Here is a 22135-nt window from a genome sequence, read left to right as displayed (position 1 = left end):
ACGGGGAGTGGCCTGGTGAGGCTGCAGCAGTTGTGCGTGAGGGATGCGGTGGAGGCAAGGCAGGAGGATGGGCCACAGCCTACACACAAAAGCCCGCAAAAGCCTCTGCCATGCCCACTTGGTCTTACTGTTAAAGGTGTGAGTGATGAAGAAAAATGCAGTCAGGTGGTTTCCCACCCTTCACCTGCTGGAAACCCCCACATCTGTGTCCACCGTCAGAATTTGAGATGAACATAGTTCTTTCTGTAACAACACACCCATCAAAAACAAAGATCTTACAGTTCTGCTTTCCAGATTTCAGGCTTTACTTTGTCTTTACATCCCAGACGCAGAGAGAATCTCAGAGATCTAAAGCCCGGAGAGAGGAGGGGAGGTGTCCAAAGTCACCGAGTGAGTAAATGAATGACTACAAATTCCATGAGGGCAGGAGCCAGGTCTGCCTCTGCTGTATTCCCAGTATGTAGCCCAGGGCCTAACACATAGTAGGTGCTCAATAACTATTTGTTGAATGAGTGAATGAATGAGGCTTCACACTTGGGGAATTCTTTACTTTTTGCCAAGCCTCGCCAAGAAAAACCCTAACTATAGATGTTCACGTGGATCATAGTTAAAGGTCAGTTACTGACCAAGATTACCCAAGTGCCCCCTGTATGTTCCTGAAACTGTCCTTTAAGAATCACCCTGATTGACCGGGTGCGGTGGCTCACGCCTGTAATTCCGGCACTTTGGGAGGCCAAGGCGGGTGGATCACAAGGTCAGGAGATCTAGGCCATCCTGGCGAACACAGTGAAACTCCATTTCTACTAAAAATACAAAAAATTAGCTGGGTGTGGTGGCGGGCGCCTGTAGTCCCAGCTATTCGAGAGGCTGAGGCAGGAGAATGGTGTGAACCCAGGAGGTGGAGCTTGCAGTGAGCCGAGACCACGCCACTGTACTCCAGCCTGGGCGACACAGCCAGACTTTGCCTCAAAAAACAAAACAAAAAAAGAATCACCCTGATTCAGGGTAGAGGAAGGAAACCTGCACAGGCTCTGGAGAAAGCTGGTGTCATGGAGGACACTGGAGCCTTTGTCCAGGAGGTGGCTAGTACAGATGGAGCAGACACCTGTAGCTGACAATGGATGCCGTCCTCCATCCAGCCTCAGTGACAGGTCATTGCACCCCCGGGGCAGCACCTTCAGGTGTATGTTTCCTCTGAGCTACAAAGCATCCCAGTCTTCAAGGAGGAAGCTGAGTCTCAGAGAGGTCAAGTGTCTTGGTCAGTATCACACAGCTGGTCTGAGCTACAGCCAGGAGGCAAAGCTGGGTTTTGGAGTCATGCATTCGCTCTCTGTCAGGTGCCTGCAGTTCGCAGCACTTGCTGCGTGAGGTGCTGGTAGGAAGGAGGCAGACTCCTGACTTTAAGGTGTAGTAGGGAAGACAGGTGCACCACACAGCACACAATGACATGGAGGGATGGCCAAGGGCGGTGGGAGCACAAGACGGGAGCAGGTAACAGCAAGGGGAAGGAGTGGAAGGAAAAGAGACGGTGCAGCACTGGGCTCTGGAGAATAGGCGGAACACCCCCCACTGGGGATGGGAGGAAAGACATGCCTCCATCTAGGACACAGGTGCAGAGCTAGGAAAAGAGATGATTTCTTCAGGAAAGGGTGAGCCCTGCAACTCGACAAATGGTGGATAAAACGAAACAAGAGGAATAAGAGAAAAAAGAAATCTAGCCTGGAAGGACAGACAAGGCTCCATCGCTGTTGCAAAGCACTGTCCTCACAACCAATCCAGGAGCGGGTGGGGAGAGGTGGATTATATCTTCTGAGTGATAAAAGTTCACACTCAGCTCCTATTTTTCCTTCAGACCAGGGACCACCTGGCCATAAGACGGTTTTCCAGTCCTAACAAGACTACTGTTCTCTGGGGACACCTGGGCTTCCTCCTATGAATACCTGACGCTTGTCTTTCCCGAGAAGTGAGAGCAGCGCTGCATGGCGATGGAGGTCACCTGGGAGAGACCACAGCCTCGCCCACTGCTTCCTTTGCAGAGCTGGTCACGACTGACCGCACCTCCACCAGATTCATGTCTGGCTTCCCTCCTCGTGTGACATCATTGTATCATTTCTCCTACAAAGCAATATGGAAGCCAGAAAGTAAGTCACCTGGCTTTCATGACCAGAGTTCAATCCTGTGACCAGTAACTCTATTGAGACATGTATGTTCTTATGTGTCCTTTTAAAAAAATTAATGAATGGTCCATGATTCCTTAAGGAGAGATGACCAGAAATCAAGCTTACACATCCTGTGGGGTTGAAATATTTGATCTTCATGGCCCAAAGGAACACTAGGTGAGCGTCATCCATTACCCACCTGCCTTCCGGAGCTCATCTCACTTGACTCAGGGAATGGGGCAGCGCCTGTGACAGGTGTGGAATCCTTTTGTCCACTTATTTTCCTTATTGCTATAGCCCCAGCACCTGATACCTAGCATAGAATAGGTACTTAATATTTAGTGGATGGATAAATCTGAAATTCTATGGCCATAACTTGGTCATATGAAGCCGTAATGTAGAAAAGTTGCTTCCCGTTAATGGCCAAAAACACTTTGGATTCCAAAGGATCATTTTAAACATGAATCCTTCTCTGTTGTCTCCTCTGACCCCATCCTGGGGAAAGCAGAGAGGAACCTAGGGAACTAGAATGTGCCCCATCCTCCCCTCAGTGATGTCCGCAGAACTGCAGCACTGAGAAGGCCAGCATGCAGATCTGAAGTCCAACTCCCTCATTATACAGATGGTGAAACTAAATTACAGAGAGGGAGGCTGACCTGCTGCAGCTCAGACATCAGGTCACTGGGCTCCCAGGCCACTTGGAGCTTTTTCCAAAAAGCTGGGTGGTCCAGATGGAAAAGGAGAGAGAATGAGATGAAAGGGGCAAACCAGACAGCTGTGACAGAATATGTCCTGCTGGGGCCACACCAGCACTGTAACCTGGAGGTGCTCCTGTCTGTGTTCTGCCTGGGCATCTACTCCATGAATGTGCTGGGGAATGCCCTCCTCATAGGGCTGAATGTGCTGCACCCTCACCTGCACAACCCCATGTACTTCTTTCTCAGCAACCTCTCCCTCATGGACATCTGTGGTACCTCCCCCTTTGTGCCTCTCATGCTAGTCAACTTCCTGAAAACCCAGAGGACCATCTCCTTCCCTGGCTGTGCCCTGCAGATGTACCTGACCCTGGTGCTGGGATCAACAGAGTGCCTACTGCTGGCTGTGATGGCATATGACCATTATGTGGCTATCTGCCAGCCACTTAGGTACCCAGAGCTCATGAGTGGGCAGACCTGCATGCGGATGGCAGTGCTGAGCTGGGGGACTGGCTTTGCCAACTCACTGCTACAGTCCATCCTTGTCTGGCGCCTCCCCTTCTGTGGCCACAACCTCATCAACCACTTCTTCTGTGAGATCTTGGCAGTGCTAAAACTGGCCTGTGGGGACATCTCCCTCAATGCGCTGGCATTAATGGTGGCCACAGCTGTCCTGACACTGGCCCCCCTCTTGCTCATCTGCCTGTCTTACCTTTTCATACTGGTCACCATCCTTAGGGTACCCTCTGCTGCAGGCTGGCACAAAGCCTTCTCCACCTGCTCAGCCCACCTCACAATGGTGGTGGTTTTTTATGGGACAATCTCCTTCATGTACTTCAAACTCAAGGCCAAGGACCCCAACATGGATAAGATTGTCGCATTGCTCTATGGGGTTGTGACGCTCTCACTGAACCCCATCATCTACAGCCTGAGGAGCGCAGAGGTGAAAACTGCTGTCCTAGCTCTGCTGAGAGGAGGTCTGCTCTCCAGGAAAGCATCCCACTGCTACTGCTGCCCTCTGCCCCTGTCAGCCAGCATAGGCTAGGTTGTGCTGTGGTCATGACCTCAAACCTTCAGAGGCTTAAAGCCATTAAGGTTTGTTTCTTGCTCCTGCTGCAGGTCCACCAGAGGCTGGTGGGGCTTCTGCTCCACATCATGGTCTTCACCCCTCTGAGATTCAGGATGACAAAGCAGCTACCATTGGGAACATTGCTGGTCACCATGACAAAAGGAAAAGGGAAAGTAACAAAGCCTGCACAGACTCTTAAAGCTTCTACTCAGAAGTGGGTGTGTTGCCTCCACCTACATTTCAGTGGTCAACACAATGGCAACAGGAAGGCACAGGACCACACCTATTGTGAAGGGGGAGAAGCACGCTATCGTGTGTCTGGACGGCAAAAGAGAGGGACAGAGAGATTTGTGAATGGCCTAATGACTACCACACCAGCTGACAGTGTCAACCCAAGAGCTATTGGAGGTTTGGTTTTCTTTATCCTGACCATCTATCCTTCACAGGTTGCTGCCAGGTTAATCATCCCAAGAAAGCTCTGGTCAGCTCACTTGTGGTAGCTTTATACTGAGTCAACCAAACTAGGTTAGAGGGTCTGGGTTAGTGTTGGCCACAGAGAAGTTTGCATGAGATTTGGAAGGCAAAAGTGGGCCAGGTGTGGTGGCTCATGCCTGTAATCCCAGCACTTTGGGAGACCGAGGTGGGCAGATCACCTGAGGCCAGGAGTTCGAGACCAGCCTGAGCAACATGATGAAACCCTGCCTCTACTAAAAATACAAAAAATTAGCCGGGTGTGGTGGTGCACCTGTAGTCCCAGCTACTACACAGGATTGCCTGAACTTGGGAAATGGAGGTTGCAGTGAGCTGAGATGCCGCCACTGCACTCCAGCCTGGGTGACAGAGCAAGACTCCGTCTCCAAAAAAAAAAGAAAGAAAGAAAGAAAAAATGGAACAGCACCAGACACAGTGAGGGCACTCACATGTCGCTAATCTGCTGGCTCCCCGTTAGCACAGCCTGTCCAGTCCCCACCAGGACACTTCCTTCCACTGTGCTGAGTGCTGGACCAAGTGCAAGCTCCATGGCAAAGGTGCCAGCTTCTCCTGCAGGTCACCAGTCACTGAGATTGAAGGCACAAGGGCCATGCACAGGTTCGTTTGTCCTCCTGGATTATAGTGTGCCCTTACTGCCCCTCACTTCACACTCAGCCTTCTTTCCTAACTGCTAGCCCAGCTGAGCTGTAACAGCTTCAGGCCCAACACCAAACGCAGAGGTTAACAGTTTTGCACAGATTTCTCCAACTGCTCCCGTGACTGTAAAGTTCTCGTGTTTTTATCACTCATAGTGGTTCTGTTACTTTGGTCAAACCCGGATTGATTCATCACTTTTCTGATCAAGGACTTTTGACAGCTCCCATTACCATTAAGTCCAAATTCTTCAGTTGAGTCCTCAAGGCCCTCCAGAATCTGCCCCCACCTGCTTCTTCAGCCTGATTTTCCACTACACCCTTCACATGGCTGTCCACTCGCTACACTATCTGTACTGCCGCACCCCCACGTCTTTGTACCCTTGCATGTATTGTGCTGTTCTCTGATGATACCTGGGACTAGTTTTCAAAGCCAGGTTAGACATCATCTCTTTCATGCATCCTTTCCCATTGCACTTTAAGATCGTTCTCTTTACATCCTACAGCACTTTGTCAGATCTTCCACTTCACACTTGTCCCATCTAACTCGCATTCATGACACTTCACCACCGTGTGAGCTCCTTCAGGGCAGGATTCAGTCAGGTCTGGCTCATCTCTGTAGCTCCCACAGCACGTTCCCTGTGGAAGGTTTGCAGGACTGAATTGTCACTCAGAAGCCTTCAGAACATCACCCTGTGGGGATTGAGCCCTGTGCTGCTGAACATGCCCCAGGCAGCTGCAGGTGCTTAGAAGTCTCAGTCCAGTCGTATGTACAGATATGTGCAAGGGTGCAGCCATATCTGCCAGCCACAGCCCTGTATTCAAGGCAAGGGAGGGCTGTTTGAATCTTGGGATCTCTCCCACTGAGACAGGTCAGGAGACAACCAAGGATCCCCATTTTGGAAGCCTGGAGACAGGCCTGGTTCAGCAGCTACGTCCAGCACTGTCATATTGCTGGCCCCTTTCCCTCCGGGAATCCCACATGCACCTCAAACTGTCCAAAGTGGAGCTCATCGTCCCCCGACCCAAAGTGGTGTCACCATCGCAGGGAATGGCACCACCACCCCCAATCAGAATATTACCATCATCCTAGGCTCTCTCATACCTCACCGCACCACACATCCAGTCACCAAGTCCTAAAGAGTCCCTTCCTTTCCACCGACATTGCGTTAAGAAGGCTTCACCATTTCTCTCTCAAATGTTCCAATAGCTGTGTCACTGTACTTTGTCCTCCAAGGTCTCCCAAAGTCCATCCTCTGCCCCAGCCATCAAAACTCCAATCTGATCATGTTACTCTCCTGCTTAAATCTCTCCAATGGCTCCTCATTTCCCATAGACTAAAGACCCAACCTCCACTTGCCTATCCGACCACACCATTGACTGCTTACCTCCACTATCCCACTCCACACACAAAAGCATGTGCACGTGCACCGGCCCAGGCACACTGAACTATTCAGTGCCCAGAGTAAATATCAGTCTTTCCTGCCTCTGCATGCCCTCTTGCTGTTCCCTCTCCATGTCCAAACACTTGGTGACCTTAAGCTAACATATGTTGGACCACATCACATACCAGACTAGGCACTATACAAGTGTTCTAAGAGCTTTACTGACTGAAGACCACATGGAATGATGAAAATCTCAGGGGAGGGATGCCATATGGACACTGGTGACCACAAAGAACACTCTCCCATTATCTTGGCATCATGGCAACTCAGTTAATCCTAGTTCAAATGTCCCTCTTCCAGGATGCCCCTTATGACCCCTCCTCACTGGGTGGGATGCACCCCAGCTCCATCTCCCACTTCAGAGCTTTCTGTACTCTGCCGACTCCATCCAGAATCCCAGCTATATGGGTTCAAGCATCCCAGTGACATGGCTCTATACATCTTAATGTGGTATTTCTGATGTAGGAACAGTATTTTCTAAAATAGGAACAGACACGTAGCTCATATCCCCTCACTGCTTCTCACTACTTACTTGGCCACACCATTCTCTGCTCAGTGCCCCATGGAAGAGATGTGATTGCAGAAAGCAGATAACAAAGGCATGTTTTCCTGGCTTTTGGGGTTCAAAAGCCTAGGTCCTGAAGGGAACAGAAAAGGCTTAAGGCATAAATAAAATATTCGGGCTAGGTCGGGCGCAATGGCTCACGACTGTAATCCCGGCACTTTGGGAGGCTGAGGCAGGAGGATCACCTGAGGTCAGGAGTTCGAGAGCAGCCTGACCAACATGGAGAAACCCCATCTCTACTAAAAATACAAAAATTAGCTGAGCATGGTGGCACATACCTCTAATCCCAGTTACTCGGGAGGCTGAGGCAGGAGAATCGCTTGAACCCGGGAGGCAGAGGTTGCAGTGAGCTGAGATCGCACTATTGCACTCCAGCCTGGGCAATAAGAGCAAACCTCTGTCTCAAAAAAAAAAAAAAAAAAAAAAAAAAGATTCAGGAGAAAACATTAAGTAAGGCTTCCTCACCTCCAATATTAACAAAAGGGGGAAAGAAGAGAGAAGGGGAGAGAATGTAGTGAGAATACTGACACAGAGGGTACCAAAAGGGAGGGTCCCCGAGCCCCACATCTCAGACCAAGATAGATTTGCAGGTTTTAAAAGATGCAGCAACTCATGCCTTGTGAAAACCCAGAACAGAAATGGCTTCAAGGCGTGTCTGCATAGCCAAGGCCTCAGACAACTTCACAGTTCTCCACATATGGCCCAGAAGTGGCAGAGAGAACCTTAGGACTGAGAGGGTTATGCAAATGAGAACAAGAAATCTCTCTGCATCCCAGATGAACTGTCTGGACCTCTGACTGGGGACCAGATGGAACGATGGAAATCTCAGGGATGGATGAAGTATGGACACTGGTGATCAGTAAGAATGCTCTCCCAACTTCGTGGCATTATGTAAGACCCTCAGAACTCAGCTATGACCCTCATGGGAAGAGAAGGAATCCCGAATAGACAAAAGATCTTTTCTGGCACTCAGGAAAAATGGGGGCTCAAAACAGAAGTTACATTCTTGTGATATTTCTTGCACACCTGAGATGTGTACCTGCTATTCCAATTTCCTGGGATCTCGGCTTCCTTCTGTGTTGGGTGTGGGCGTCATGAGGAAAGTCTGTCTCGCTGATTTAAACCATCTCAGCGTATGCATACACACACACACACACACACACACACACCCCTCTCAGCTATTGCAAACTGGGCTCAATATGAATTGGGGAATGGACATTAGAAGGTGTTTAGAAATGAATGCAAGGCCCAGATGAGCGGGATCAGACTGTGTACACGGCATGACAAAAGCCTCCAGCAGTAGCTCCCATCAGCCCTGCTGATTCCCTGAGGGGCCCTCTTTCCCCCATTCCCCACACCCCTGACCCCAGGGGTAAAAAAGGCAGCACAGAACCAGTCTGAACCAATCATTCATTGGAGACACACAGACTTGTATCAAACGAGGATACCAGCCACCCAGACAGCCCCAGTCCCAGCTTCATCCATCCTGCAATCCCTCCTCCGCAGCACAGCACAGCCCAGACGCTGCCTCTGGAAAGGAAGCCTGAGGCCAGAGTTGCTGAGCCTCTGGGAAAATCTGGAAATTTGGTTTCCCCAAGATAGATTCCACCTCCTCTGGAATGATCCGTGTTCCTGACAGGGGTTTGTCTCCCTGGGAAGGAATCCATGTCTTGGGAAGGCTCCGTATCCCAGGAAAGGCTGCACACCTGCAGGAGGGACTCCTTGGTCCTGAGGGGCTCTGTGCCTGCATAGGCTCCAGTCCTTAAGAAGGACTCCATGATGCAGGGGGACTCCAGGCCCTCAGGAAGTTCTCCATGTCCTGGGAAGGGCTCCAGGTCCCTGGAAGAGTTCTGTGTCCTTGAGAAAGACTCCATGTCCTCAAGAAATACAGCCTGTCTCCTTCTAAGAGGGCTCCACGCCCCCAGAAAGAACTCTAGGAAGCGTCCATATCCCCCCAGGGCCAGGCCCAAAGCCCCTCTCAGCTGGCACAGATGCTGCTGACAGTGGCCCCTCCTGGGCCCACGAGGCCCAGCTCCTCCTGCTCGTTGATGCATAGCTGGTAACCACAGCCCCGGGCCCGGGCTCCAGACGGGACCCGGTGGTCAGTCTTGGCACGAGGGGGCAGCAGGAAGCCCACACTGCCCGCAATGAGCATATGCCAAATGCTGTGAATGTAGAAGTAGTTGTCCCGGGTCTCCACAAAAGCATAAAGCAGGACGGCGCTGCCTGCAATAAGGCTGCCCGGGCACAAGTAGAAAAGCCAGCGGCGCCACGTGGGTGGGTAGCAGTGCCGGCGGCGGACGCTGCGTACTGTCTGGGGGAGACAGAGAAGTGGGGCTCAGGAATTCCAAGCCCTGGGACCCAAGCCACAGTTGGTCACTCTCAGGTTTCCTCTTTAGGTTGTGACCTAAAGACATCTTCTAAGACTGGAGCGGACACTGCCAGCAGCAGGTGATGATGACAGAGCTAAGCCCACCTTAAACTGGGGACCAGATACCTGGGGCCCCACACCCAAGTCCTGCTGGGACCCTCCCCCAACGTCCCTCCCCACCCTTACCCAGGCAGTGGCCAAGATCCCCAGGGCGAAGAGACTGGGTCCAAGCAGGTTCCAGAGTCCATGTCGGTCAAGCTGCAGAGCCATGGACAGCAGCATAGCTCCCAGCAAATACAGCACCTAGAGAAAGAGACTCCAGGGCTGGGCTAGGGCCAGGTGACAGACAGCACTCCAGGGGCTGGGTCAGAATCATGAGAGGCACTTGGAAATGCTCCCAGGGAGAGATCATTTCAAGAAGTGGATTTCAAGAAGACTTGGCCATGGCTGTTCCCCAGGGCCCACTCTGGACTGACCTGCTTGACCACGGGCTGTAAACGAGCCATGGCAATGACAGTGACCCACACGGACATTAACGAGCCCAGGAAATCACAGAACTGCAGCACATCGTAGTCCATGATGCAGAAAACCACGATGCCTGGCTGGTCACAGGCATGATAGAACTGAAGGAAGAAATGACAGGCATTGAGAGAACGTGAGGCAGAGGTCCAGGTCTACAAAACTGGAGGGGGTGGGCCCAGGGGTGGTGTGCTGCTGTCAGAGCAGCAGAGGTGAGAGGTCACAGATGAGAAGATCTGGGAAATGCCTGACTCCCCAAATCCTGAGAAGAATGTGGTAAGGAGGTCCAGTCTGCTGCATAGCTAGTATGTATCTGGCAGCCCTGACCCTGGTCCTGACCTTCCTAATCTTCCTGCTTCTGGAAGGTGTTGTGGAGAGTGCCCTGCCAGGGGGTTCTGATATCCTCAAATTGAAGCCAATCCTGTCCCCGTCTCCTCATGCTCACCATGGATCCCACCTATAATCCCCATCCCTGGCCCAAGCTCTGGGCTACCCAGAATCCAAATCTCCCCGCTATGTCCCAGTTTCCCCTGATAGCTCAGACTCTGAACTGGGCTTCACTCTCAGGCCTTCCACCAACTGACCCTCTTCATCCCCTCCCAGCAAATGCAGGGAGTGTGTGGCAGGTAAGAAAAAAGGCAGTCCCTAAGGCCATGGAGAGAGGCATGGCACTTCACATCATGGGGAAGAACATGGAGAGGGGACAGTGTCCACCCATCCTACACTCTGGAGAACATAGTGAAGAGTAGACTATTGAGGAGGTTCGAAGGGGATGCAGGGAACAGAAGTGGAATTGGATCAAACTCAACTGGACATCCTAATTAAGGAACCAAGCAAAGTCTGCCACTAGCTCCCTTGTCTGTAGTCCTGACCCATGTCCAGATTGTCTCTCTGGACAATGCCATGGCTTCCAGCATTCTGTGTTTCCTTATTTGTGAAAAAAGTTTTCTAGGGATAACTCTTTAGTGGCAGAGATGCCACCAAAAGAACTGGAAAACATACTCAAAGTCAGTCTCTAGAGACAAAAGATGAAAAAGAAATCGCTGTTTCCTTTGACCCTACTGAAGATGTCATCCAGTCATTCAAATTGCAAAAATTACAACTCCAACAGACAAATATGGAAAGGAAGAAGCTAGGATCTAAGAAAAAGAAAACAAAATGAAGAAGAAAACCTGGGATATGAATTGGCATCGGGATACTTTGGGTTTGATTCCTTTAAATTTTAAGCTGCAAGACTCAAGCTTGTCTATCTATCTTCTTTCTTTTCCTTCACTTTGGAGGTAAATAATTTTGTTCCTGCAAGAAGAGACTGCCTTAGGATGAACATGTTTTAAGTGAGTGTTACAGGCTTTCAAAAGGGCTTGTTATTTTGGGGACATGGTTCCCTTTTAATATACTGTTAAATTGAAAAAGTGAGTTCTTACTGGGAAATTTTCAGAGACTTTTCATGTAGGTCCATATCAACATTAGAATTATTTTTTTTTAGGTTGGGTGCAGTGGCTCACGCCTATTAATCTCAGCATTTTGGGAGGATGAAGTGGGTGGATCACTTGAGCCCAGGAGCTCAAACCAGCCTGGGCAACATGGTGAAACCCCCATCTCTACAAAACATACAAAAATTAGCTGGGCATGGTGGCATGTGCCTATAGTCCCAGCTACTTGGTGGGGAACAGGGAATTGGGGGTGGGGGCAGAAGGGGCTGAGGTGGGAGGATTGCTTGAGCCTAGAAGGTCAAGACTGCACTGAGCTATGATCATGCCACTGCACTTCACCCTGGGTGACAGAATGAGACCCTGTCTCAAAAATAAATAAATAAATAAAAATGGTTAAGTAATTAATGTTTGAATATGTCTAAGAGACTGGTTTATTTTTCAACTATTTATATGTGCTGATTCATTAGAAGTTAATTTAGTTCCTAAACAAATCAATATTTTGGTCTTTTTTTATTTTAGTTATAGGACATTGATTATTCTCTGCCTCCAAGACCAGACATAAGTACTATAGGCCACTAAATTACCCCAATACTGTTTTATGACTTGGATTTTATTTTAAAGCACTAATTTTACATCCAGGCTTAACCAAACACTGGCTCCACATGCTTCACTTTCAAGTTCATAGAAAGAAATGCCCAGAAGTTTCTGGAAGAGGGATTTGTACTGTATTTCAGATAAAGGAAGATATATATCAGCAGAAAAAAGGCAAAGCTGAATCACTAAACACTGAAGACACATCTAGGGGAATAATTAAGGGCTGACTTTCTCCTAGGAGTTTGCACTAAAAGAAGAATAAAGAAAAATGGAGATATTATCTCCAGAGTAGAGAGGATTTGAAGAAATCATCTCACTAATATTTTGCGACTGATTATCTTCCAAGTATACTAAAAGGTCAAAGAGATTGTTTTAGGTTGTGAAAAATCCACAGGGATAGAGTTAAATTAAAATTGTAGCATGAGGGAATTAGTCCACTAAAAATTGTGGACTAATTTTTAGATTGGCATTCGTTTTGTCAACAGCAATAAAAAAGTAGAAGTGACACAGAAAAATCAGGGAATTTAAGAAAAAAAATTAGACTACAAACTAATCTAAGTTGATAACTTTCTCAGCTTTGGACATTATTTATGAAGCAATGTAGGGAAATTATCCTCACATTTTTTTCTGTGGAATTTTACATTTTTGTAACAGTACATCTAATGGTCCAAAATGGGCTATCCAGGTACTGCAGAATGGGGACTACAAATGCAAACATAGTTAATTCATACCAATATTGGGATATAACGGAACTCGCTGTTACTCCCTTATTTCCTGTTTTCTGCTTTCATTTTCTCTTGGAAAGAGTTACGGGATTTTGCCAAGGGACACTGAGAATGACCTGGGATGGTCTGAGGGATGTAAGGGGTAATGAGAAGGTGGCCTTGTAGCCAGGATGTCGGCAATCAGCAAGGACACCTGCACAGCCCCAGAATGCCAGCTCTGTCTGGGTCTTCTGAGATCTAATTACAAGGATTCAAGGAACACTGTGACGGATACACAGTTTGAACAGTATGGGTTCAAGTTGCACAGCAAAAATTTTGGTATCTTTGCCCTGATGGTTTCTTATATTTGGCTTAGTTGTATTTTCAGATCTCTTGACTGGCTCCTATCTTTTAAGAATTTGGTGAGAACTACTAAACTGCGGCCATGCCTTTTTCTACATACTCCAGGCCTTAGGAGAAACTGAAGTCAGGTTAAAAGCATATCAATGCATGCTCACTGCCCTAGTGCAAAGGGAGCAACATAGCTCATCTGTTACTTGCTAGGGATCTGGAGTCAGGCTCACCCAGATTCTAAGGTAGATACTCACCTTCTACCTCAGGCAAAACATTTAACTTTCCCTTATCTACAAAAAAAACGATGACAAGAATAAAAGCATGTATCAACTATTACAGTACTATTGTGAGGATTAAATTAGCAGTGTCTGAAACACAGCACATATTCAGTATATGTCATTTTGTTGTAAACATTACCTGAATTGTTTGCCTATATACAAAAATCAAATGCTAAGTTTGTGGCCTGTTTTTTTTTCCAAAACATATTTTATATCTGTAAACTCCTGAATCCCTACTGTCTGCTCCTATGTCCCAGATAAGAATGAATTACCACTCCCAAGTGTAGACTGTCCTGGATTATTTGAAGACAAGGAAGATAACTGTCATCTCCTGTCCTAGTACTGACAACTGCAATTTGACCAATGGGCCCTTAAATGGACACTGCTGCAGAATGAAATAAGTCTAAGAATGGCAAGGAGGGACCACAGAGAACCTACAGGGAAAAGAGAAAACACAGCTTTATGTTCTGGCCCATGTGGAAAAGAACAGGAGTTAAAGCAGGGCTTTAGGCAACACCTCAAAGCCAGCAGCTTTTCCTTATTGCCTTACTTAAGACAATGGGAGCTTTTGGCCCAGTGCAGTGGCTCACGCCTGTAATCCCAGCACTTTGGGAGGCCAAGACAGGTGGTTCATGAGGTCAGGAGATTAAGACCAACTTGGCCAACATGGTGAAATCCTGTCTCTACCAAAAATACAAAAATTAGCTAGGTGTGGTGGTGTGCACCTGTAGTCCCAGCTACTCAGGAGGCTGAGTCAGGAGAATCACTTGAACCTGGGAGGCGGAGGTTGCAGTGAGCTAAGATCGCGCTACTGCACTCCAGCCTGGGCGACAGTGAGACTGTCTCAAAAAAAAAAAAAAGGAAAGAAAGTGGGAGCTTTTTATGTGACTTGAGGCTCTCCCTGCTACAAGGAAGGTCTTTTCAGGTTGACAGACACTGTATCCAGATAAGGAAGAATCATCTAGCACTGAACACTCTGGAGCCAATCAGGATGCTTGTGTCAAGTCCAGAGAGTGAATACGCTCTCCCTACATGCTGCAGGCTCCTGACACACTTAGGTAGGCTTACTAATTATGAATCACATTCAATCTGCATGTAGCTGAGAGTGGGCTGGTGGAACAGCTGTTGCTGGAGGATTTGGTGAGCCACAGTAGAAAGGGCATCTGGCAATACGAAAGAGAAACAGTGTCTAATATAAAAATAGAATGAGGCACTGTGGGAGCAGGCCTAAAAAGGGGCCAATCAAGCAAAACTGGGGTATGTGCTTCTCACCTAGCTTAAAGAGCCAAGATCTCTCTCTGCAGCGTGGCTGCAGCCTCTTCTTCCACATCTCTGGATGAATCTCCAGCAGGACCCAGGCCCCTCAGTTTCAGCACATTTGTCCCTGCTTTCTCCCAGATGAGAGGTATGATTTTTCTAATTTAGACATATGTCTGACCTAGTAATGCTGGACACCAGGAAGGCCCGTTTTGGTTTCTGTGATATCCTTGCTGCCAAGGCCTGAGAGTCTGAAATCATCTAAGAGTTTTTGCAGTGCTCACATGCATGTCACATGGTGTCAAGAGCCTAGAGATGAGTTGAAAACATTCCCAGATGTGACACTTCAGGGGTAAAAAGTCTACTTGGGGGTTAAGTCACATCAGCAGGCTCATTTCTCTACCTTTCCTTATAGTTTCTGGACACTTGCTTATAATGAACTTTTCTGATTATGGAGGAGTGGGGAAAACACAGGAAAGAGATTGTGGCGATTCTGCAATGGGAATGGAGGGGTTTTAAACTGTATTAATTTTCATCAAAATGCACTCCTTTGAGCTGGGATGTGATATGATACTGCCACATCTGACAATGCCTCAGGACATAGTTGAGTCTGTAAAGCTTCTCAGGACTCTGAAAGTCAGACTGTCCTATATAATCCCCCAATACAGAGATCCCCTCTATCTTTCCAAAGTTCCCATGAGAAATCAAGGTGGCATGGCGACTGAATGGGGACACCATTTCAGACCACAGGAACGAACATGCTAACGGTGTAGAAGTCCCCAGTGTGATGGAGAAGGGGAGCTCAGAGTAGCTAGCTCTCACATCATGGAAGAATGTGGTGAAAATGAAGACACTCCATGCAGAGGTGTGGGGGAAAGCACAGATTTCCTGCCCCCATACACAGAACACGGTGACTGTGTAGACACAAATCCATACTGTAGGCCAGTTTCTTGGCCCATGTGTTGAGTAAAGGTCCCCTCAGCCCTCAGGGTGGACAGAGTGTGGAACAGCTAGAGGCCCAAACTTACTTTATTAAGTTGAGAACAGTTTTGTTCATTTCCTCCAATGTGCCTTACAAAAACGACCCTTTTCTATGCATGATAGGTTGGGAAGCACTGCTGTCTCTGTCTGTAGAAGACACAGTGAAGGCACGTACATTCCCAAACCTTCGGAGAACGTGGTGGAAATACAGACTGTGACCCACCACCACGCACAAGCACCCAGTGATAAGATGCAGACACAGCCGCATACCGTGGAGAAGAACATGGTGAAGGTGTAGACAGCAGCTTCCAGCACATATCGACTCCGAATGGCCAGGACCACAGGTGGCAGAAACATGAGGTTGCTCAGGCAGAGCAGGAGTGTGGACAGCAGCTGGAATCCATAGGTGAGCGCATCTGCACTGTCGGTGCAGCCCCAGCCTCTCCACCCTGCGGGTGGGGAGGGAACAGGATGGAAGAGGACAGACGGCAGCCATGGGCCTATGCCACTGCCCGTGGAGGGTGGTCTCACCCCGGCTCTGCCAAAGCCGTCCCCAATTCAGGCTGCGCACTCCCCTACTCCCGCCGCCTGCCCACAGGCTCACAGGTCCACCTCCAGTCCACCGCAGCCCGCTCACCAGCCTTGCACTCGCAGGCTGCATACAGATAGTTGTGTGTGCGCAGCAGCTTGCACTGGCCATACGGCCCGCAGTCGTCCACGCATGGGGACAGGAAGGTGCGCATCCGCACCTCGGCTGTCGCGTTGCGGCACCGCACGAACCTGCGCACACACTCGCAGTCACCTGGGGCCCCGGGCCACCCCGGGCGAGTCCCGGTCCCAGCCCTGGCCCCGCCCCGCCCCGCTCACCGAGGCCCCACCCCGCACAGGGAGCGAAGGGCCAGGAACCAGGTCCCCGTCTGCGGGAATGGGATTCGCAGCCTGGCAACCCTGGTAGTGGCACTGACGGAGAGGAGGAAGCCGGCCAGGGACTCTGAAGGGAGAAGGAAGGGGTCAGTGAGAGGAAAGAGGAGTCAGGACCCAAGAACCCTCACCCACCTTCCCCCACTTCCCGGAACCCTGGCCTACCATTCCTCCATTCCATCTCTCCCCACCTTCACCTCTGCCCGCCACTACCACCACCACCCCTACCACACTGCAGCTTCCTCTCCTCCCCCATTCCTCACCCCACCTTTGGAACAGGTCACTGCTGCATCCCCCAGGCTCAAGGGCACCTCGTGGGTCAAGCATCCAAACACTGTCACGTTTTCCTGGCGCACGGAGCTCTGGGGAGGGTAGGTATGGAGGTGAGGTCGCCACATCCTCCAGCTCCACCCACAGCCACCCTCGGACTCCCACCCCTGTTAACCCACACCTTCCAAGGACAGCCCATTCCTCCCGGCGCTCTGCACGCCAAAGCTGCCCTCTCACCTCCATTCTTAGAACAGAAAAACTGAAAAACAACAGATCCTCCACAGCAGAAATCTTTCAAGGACTGATGAGACGGCAAGGCCCAATTCTGAATCTGTTCTTTGGGCAGAAGTGTTTCAATTCTGTCCGAGCAAGAGAGAACACCCTCTTTTTCAGTCCTATCTAGCTCACTGAGGGGAAGGAGAGCTGTTGCCAGTTATAGAAACTAATTGTGGACAAAGGCAATTGTAAGGTTTTCCATCATCTTCACCTGGACCCCAAGACAGGCAGAGCATGAAGACACTCACTCCAATTCAGGTGAAATGATCCTAGGTATGAACGGTGGTAACAGAATGCCCAAGAGATTAAATGTAGCAACATGGCAGGGATTAAAAGAAACCAGCTAATCTGCAAGAGTAAATGTAAGGGGTTGTCTACAAGAATAAAGGTAACAGGATGCCATAAACTCACCTCATTCAAGAAGGATTTGAGGCAGCTTACATAAAATAGAATACAATAAATGCCTGAGGGAAACTTAAAAATCAGGATAGGAAAATAAAGTCTGTCCCTAATGTAGGCCATATATTTGATATTGACTTCCAAGCAACCAAAGCAAAGGAAGTATAATGAGTTACCAGATTTGCAACTACATAATATAAAAGCTAATCAGAGTCTCTGGAGAATCACAGCATCCAAAGGGGAAGTTCTGAGAGAAATTCTCATCAAAGCAGCACTGTGTGTTGTCATGCATCCTGTCCTCAGCCACAAGAGTGAGTTTCATACAACTTGCTTATATAACTTCCTTCAATGCAAGCCCGGGGCAATATGCCAAAGTATTACTCAGTGAAAGTCTTTCTAGGAGGGAGCCAAAGAAAAAAGTATATGCAGTTCTCTGATCCAAATGTCCAGTTCTTGATCCAAGGGGAGAAAAAAAATCAAAATATTTGGAGGAAATACCTTTCAGAATAAACAGAACAGGCTGAGGTGGGTAGCACGTGTCATAGAATGCAGATGATGGAATGTAAACAGATGCTCATTAAAGTGAATGGATAGGAATGCAGAGAGGGAAAGGGTGAGGGGCTGGAGGAGGGCTAGGCTTCTATTTTCCGGGTACTGAGGAAGAAACAACAAGTATGGGCAAGGCTGTCCTCTAATTCAGGGTCTACAGTTTCAAGGTCGAATCAAGATCTCACTGTCATTGCCCAGAGGCATGGCAATAAGCAAACACAAAATACATACAGTCTTAGCGAGAACAAAGAGAGAATTTGATTATGTAAATAAGAAATATACTCAGGGTGAATAAATGACTCTAACAGGACCACTAGAAAGTTCTAAGCCATGTCCCATAAAAGGCCACATGAAGCCACAGACCAGGCCTCAGGTTGGCTGATGGGAAAGTGGTCCCTGCCCTCAGAACTGGAGGATAGTAGAGTTAAAAGGATCCCTGGCTGGGGGAACAGTATGTAAGTTATTGGATCAAAGCTAAGCTGAAGATATTCTCTAATGGGCCAGCATAGGGCTCCGCCCTCATCTCAGTCTTAATGCTGACAGTAATGACTAAGAAGTACAAAAAGTTGGCTTTGCAAGTGTGTGAATTACACAAAATGGAGAAGGCCTGAGTCCCTAACCAGTATTAGGCAATGCCTCAAGGAGGGACATAAATTCTTCCATTCAGGTTCAAAAATTCACTGCAAAAATACAATATGCGAATTGGCACCAAAATGTGTATGCCCCTTGATTACAACTAGAGAAAAAAAGCAATTAATGGGGAAAATAAATGGGAGGACATAAACCAAAAACAGCTGTGGGCCAGGCACAGTGGCTCACACTTGTAATCCCAACATGTTGGGAGGCCAAGGCAGGCAGATCAGCTGAGTCCAGGAGTTTGAGACCAGTCTGGGCAACATGGTGAAACCCAGTCTCTACTAAAAATACAAAAAATTAGCTGGGTGTGGTGGTGCACTCCTGTAATCCCAGCTACTCTGGAGGCTGAGGCACAAGAATCGCTTGAACCCAGGAAGCGGAGGTTGCAGTGAGCCAAGATCACACCCCTACACTCCAACCTGGGCAACAGAGTGAAAGACTCTGTCTCAAAAAAAAAGTTAAACAGTTGCATTAGGGAGATATTTTCCCCTATTTTCCAAAGTTTTTATGTGATCCTATTACTCTTATAATTAAAAAAAAAAAAAAAAAAAAAATGTGTACAACTGGTTTGAAGAAAATACAAAGGAAGGAAAAAGACCCAGGGATCTCAATTCACCACAAGCCCTAGGTGATCGCACAGTGTAATGCAGCTGCTGAAAAAAGTAACTCAATCTCAGGCAGCACAAATGCAAGTCTTGTTACCTGCCACCTCGATCAGACCACCTCAGATCACTTATTTCAGAGACACAGTGACCACTAGAAGTATGACCAGGTGAAACAGTGAAAGAAGGGGAGAGATCCAAATACCAAGACCCCAAAGACACTGAGGTTCTTCAGCTTTTGGGAGGTTGGAGGTAACATCTGAAGGGCTGTAAAAATAGGACTGGGACGCAATAAATGTATCATACTAATGTAAGATATTCATAATAGGGAAAACGTGAGAGAGTGGGTATATGAGAACTTTGTGCTTTCTGTTCAACCTAAAACTGCTCTAAAAAAAATTAGGTCTATTGCTTTAAAAAAGAACAAGACAGAGATAGATTTACTGGAAATGGCTTCTGGATATGGCTTTTACCCACTGAATCAAAGATGAGTGGGTAAAAAATTCATGGAGACAGATTTTGATGGGATGTCAGGAATGCCTCTGGCAATCAGCGCTATCCAAACATGAACTGTGTGGCCTCAAGAGGTGGTAAACTCCCCATCAAAGGAGATTTGCAAGAAAAGGTTAACAACTGCCATAGTGAAAGGCCAGTAATGAGCAGGAGGTGAGCCTACAAAACTGGGAAACCCCAGACACTGAGTCGACCTGGTTGACCTGCCCATCTGTAGCAGAGTCAATACGCCGAACATGTTTGCTAAGTCATGGTCTCTAATTGTCAGGATGGGTGGGAGCAACCTGGATAGGCTTTTACCTCCTGGAGGAGGTAAAGACCCCAACACCCCTGACACCTTTCCCTGCAAGCTCCCCGGGAGAGCAACCTCCCCACTCTCCATAAAGAGTACCGCATTGAGCTGGAGCTCCAGGCTGAGGACGCCTCCACTGTCCAGCACTGGCAACAGCCTCATGGCGAACACGGCTGGGCGCTCAGGGGGAAGGGCCACACTGGGGCCAAAGAAGATGTAGAAGTGGACAGAGAAGGTGTCCAGCTCGTTGCGCAGAGTCGGGCGCACTGGCCAGCAGTGCTCGGGTGGGGATGTGGTCCCAGGCCCCTCCGCAGGGGTTCCAAGGGATGGTGGCTCTGGGGGCAGTGGCTGGTTGCCCAGTGACTGGGGCATGTTCATGGCAGCTCCAGGGACCAGGGCTCGAAGCAGGCCGGGCTGTGGGCACTCTGTGGGGCAGAGGAAACCAGAGCTTGGGCCTGCAGCCTTTACAGTCCTGAACTTACTCATAAACAGATCTGAGCTAGACAGCATTTCGCAAAGAGTGGGGAAGGATGAGAACTAGAATGCAATGTCCCTTGGGAGTGTGGGGCATCCAGGGTCATAGGGGTTTCCTAATGGTGACAGCTAACGCAATACCACACTGGAGGGAACCGAGGTCATCTATCCTTCCCTAAAGGCAGTGAAGATGCTATTGAAACAGATATTAAGTATGACAGCCTGTCTCACTGACTTGCAAGGGCTTTGGCAAGGACAGTGTCCCAGAGGTCCTGGATGTCTCTGCCTACCCCAGGAAACTGAGAGATTAAATCAAAGAAAGTAATGAGGTCCTTTAGTTGTCTCAAGTCAGATGCAAAAAAAAAAAGTTATCTAAAAGCCTTTCAATAACTTGGAGCTCCAAGTGGGATGGCTTCAGGGAGCGTGAAGGAGCCTGGGTGGGGAAGGGGAGGTTGTAGGGATGTGGCAGAGGGCCACTGAACAGAGCCACCCCAAGTCACTTCCCAGCCACGGATATCTGCACAGACTAGGGCAAATGCAGGGGTTCTGACCTTGCAACCGCACACACAGCTGGAAGCGGATGGTCCTACCAGGGCCCCGGGATGATGTTTCCACACGCACGTAGACCCAGTGCCCCCAGGGGGGCAGTGCCAGCTCTAGTTGGCATCCCGAGGCACCTCCACAGGCCACAGAGCTTGAGTTGTGCAGGGGTGGGGCTTTGGGACGCAGACGCAGTGACAGGGGGCAGGCAGATACCCCGCGGCCCCCCACACACGCCAGCTGTGCTGAAACCCTGTAAGTGAAGCTGGGCACAAAGACCCTGGGCAGAGGAGAGGTTGGGGGTAAGAAGGCAAAAACAGAGACGAGAGGAACACAGGGCAAGGGAAGCACTAGGAAGGAGGGGGCGTGGGGTGGGAAGGAGGGGGCGTGGGGTGGGAAGGAGGCCTGTTCAGGTCTCCCGCTCTGTTCTGGGAGGGAGGGAGGCAGGGATCCCACCCAGGGACCAGGCAGGTAGGCGGAGAAGAGAGAACCCTGCAGCCTATTTGAGGCCAGAGAAGTGGGAAAGGACCAGGTGTGGGGAGTCTTTGACTTACTTGTAGAGCGCTGAGCGATTGTGTGGGGAGAGGGTTTGCTCTGAGGGCCGGCCAGGAACCAGTACAGCAACGTCCAGCAAACGCCGGACAATCAGCTGCGGCTGAAGGAGGTACTGACACTCATCCTGGAGACCCTGGGACAAAAGCAGGGGTGGCAGGAGAGGGAGAGACAGCAGGGGCATGACTAAACCAAGGCAAACAGAACCTGCTGGGTGGGCCAGGGAGAAACCCCCACCCTGGCCACCACTCCCAGGACTCTAACCCAGGTCTCTCTAAACTCTAGGTCCTTCTTGCCTGAGCAGTCATTTCTGGTCATCTCTGTCCCACCTCAGTCTGCAAGGTCTGCTGGGATCCTCAGCACTGGCTGAGGTTTTGGGATTCAAACCCAGGCCCTCCTGACAATCAGGCCTGGCTTGCCCCGTCTCCCAAGCTAACCTCTCCCCCTGAGCATTCTGGGCCAGCCCAGCAGCACTGTGATCTCCAACCAGCCCATTCCGGACCAGGCTCAGGAACTTAGAACACTGGCTCTTTTAGGCAAAGTGGGGTGAGGTGGAAAGCTCC

The 22135-nt window shown here is 49.3% G+C and overlaps 2 protein-coding genes across 7 annotated transcripts in view; one reads left to right on the top strand and one right to left on the bottom strand.

Moving 5' to 3' along the window:
* Positions 1-2912: 2912 nt before the first annotated feature.
* On the top strand, positions 2913-5588 carry LOC103219207 (olfactory receptor 13C7-like). The gene has a single exon (XM_007968773.3). It carries the CDS (start codon positions 2913-2915, stop codon positions 3897-3899), a length of 987 nt encoding a protein of 328 aa, XP_007966964.2. The 3' UTR covers positions 3900-5588.
* A 2860-nt stretch (positions 5589-8448) lies between these two features.
* TMEM8B (transmembrane protein 8B) overlaps positions 8449-22135 on the bottom strand; it is a 35094-nt gene continuing 21407 nt past the window's right edge. For 3 of the 6 annotated variants that reach the window (XM_073021761.1, XM_073021759.1, XM_073021760.1), the window contains 10 exons: positions 21575-21708; positions 21032-21300; positions 20106-20431; positions 16738-16831; positions 16416-16539; positions 16186-16328; positions 15819-15997; positions 9905-10051; positions 9615-9731; positions 8449-9367 (listed from right to left, as the gene is read on the bottom strand). In XM_073021761.1, coding sequence (XP_072877862.1) covers positions 8960-9367; positions 9615-9731; positions 9905-10051; positions 15819-15997; positions 16186-16328; positions 16416-16539; positions 16738-16831; positions 20106-20384 — 1491 coding nt within the window. In that variant the 5' untranslated portion in view covers positions 20385-20431; positions 21032-21300; positions 21575-21708 and the 3' untranslated portion in view covers positions 8449-8959. Of the gene's footprint in view, positions 9372-9614; positions 9732-9904; positions 10052-15818; positions 15998-16185; positions 16329-16415; positions 16540-16737; positions 16832-20105; positions 20432-21031; positions 21301-21574; positions 21709-22135 lie in introns of all 6 variants that reach the window. The other 3 variants (XM_073021758.1, XM_073021763.1, XM_073021762.1) reach the window with 2 other exon arrangements.

The sequence above is a fragment of the Chlorocebus sabaeus genome, chromosome 12 (genome assembly GCF_047675955.1).
Source record: "Chlorocebus sabaeus isolate Y175 chromosome 12, mChlSab1.0.hap1, whole genome shotgun sequence".
Taxonomy (NCBI): Eukaryota; Metazoa; Chordata; class Mammalia; order Primates; family Cercopithecidae; genus Chlorocebus; species Chlorocebus sabaeus.
This window is presented reverse-complemented; position numbering and strand designations above follow the sequence as displayed.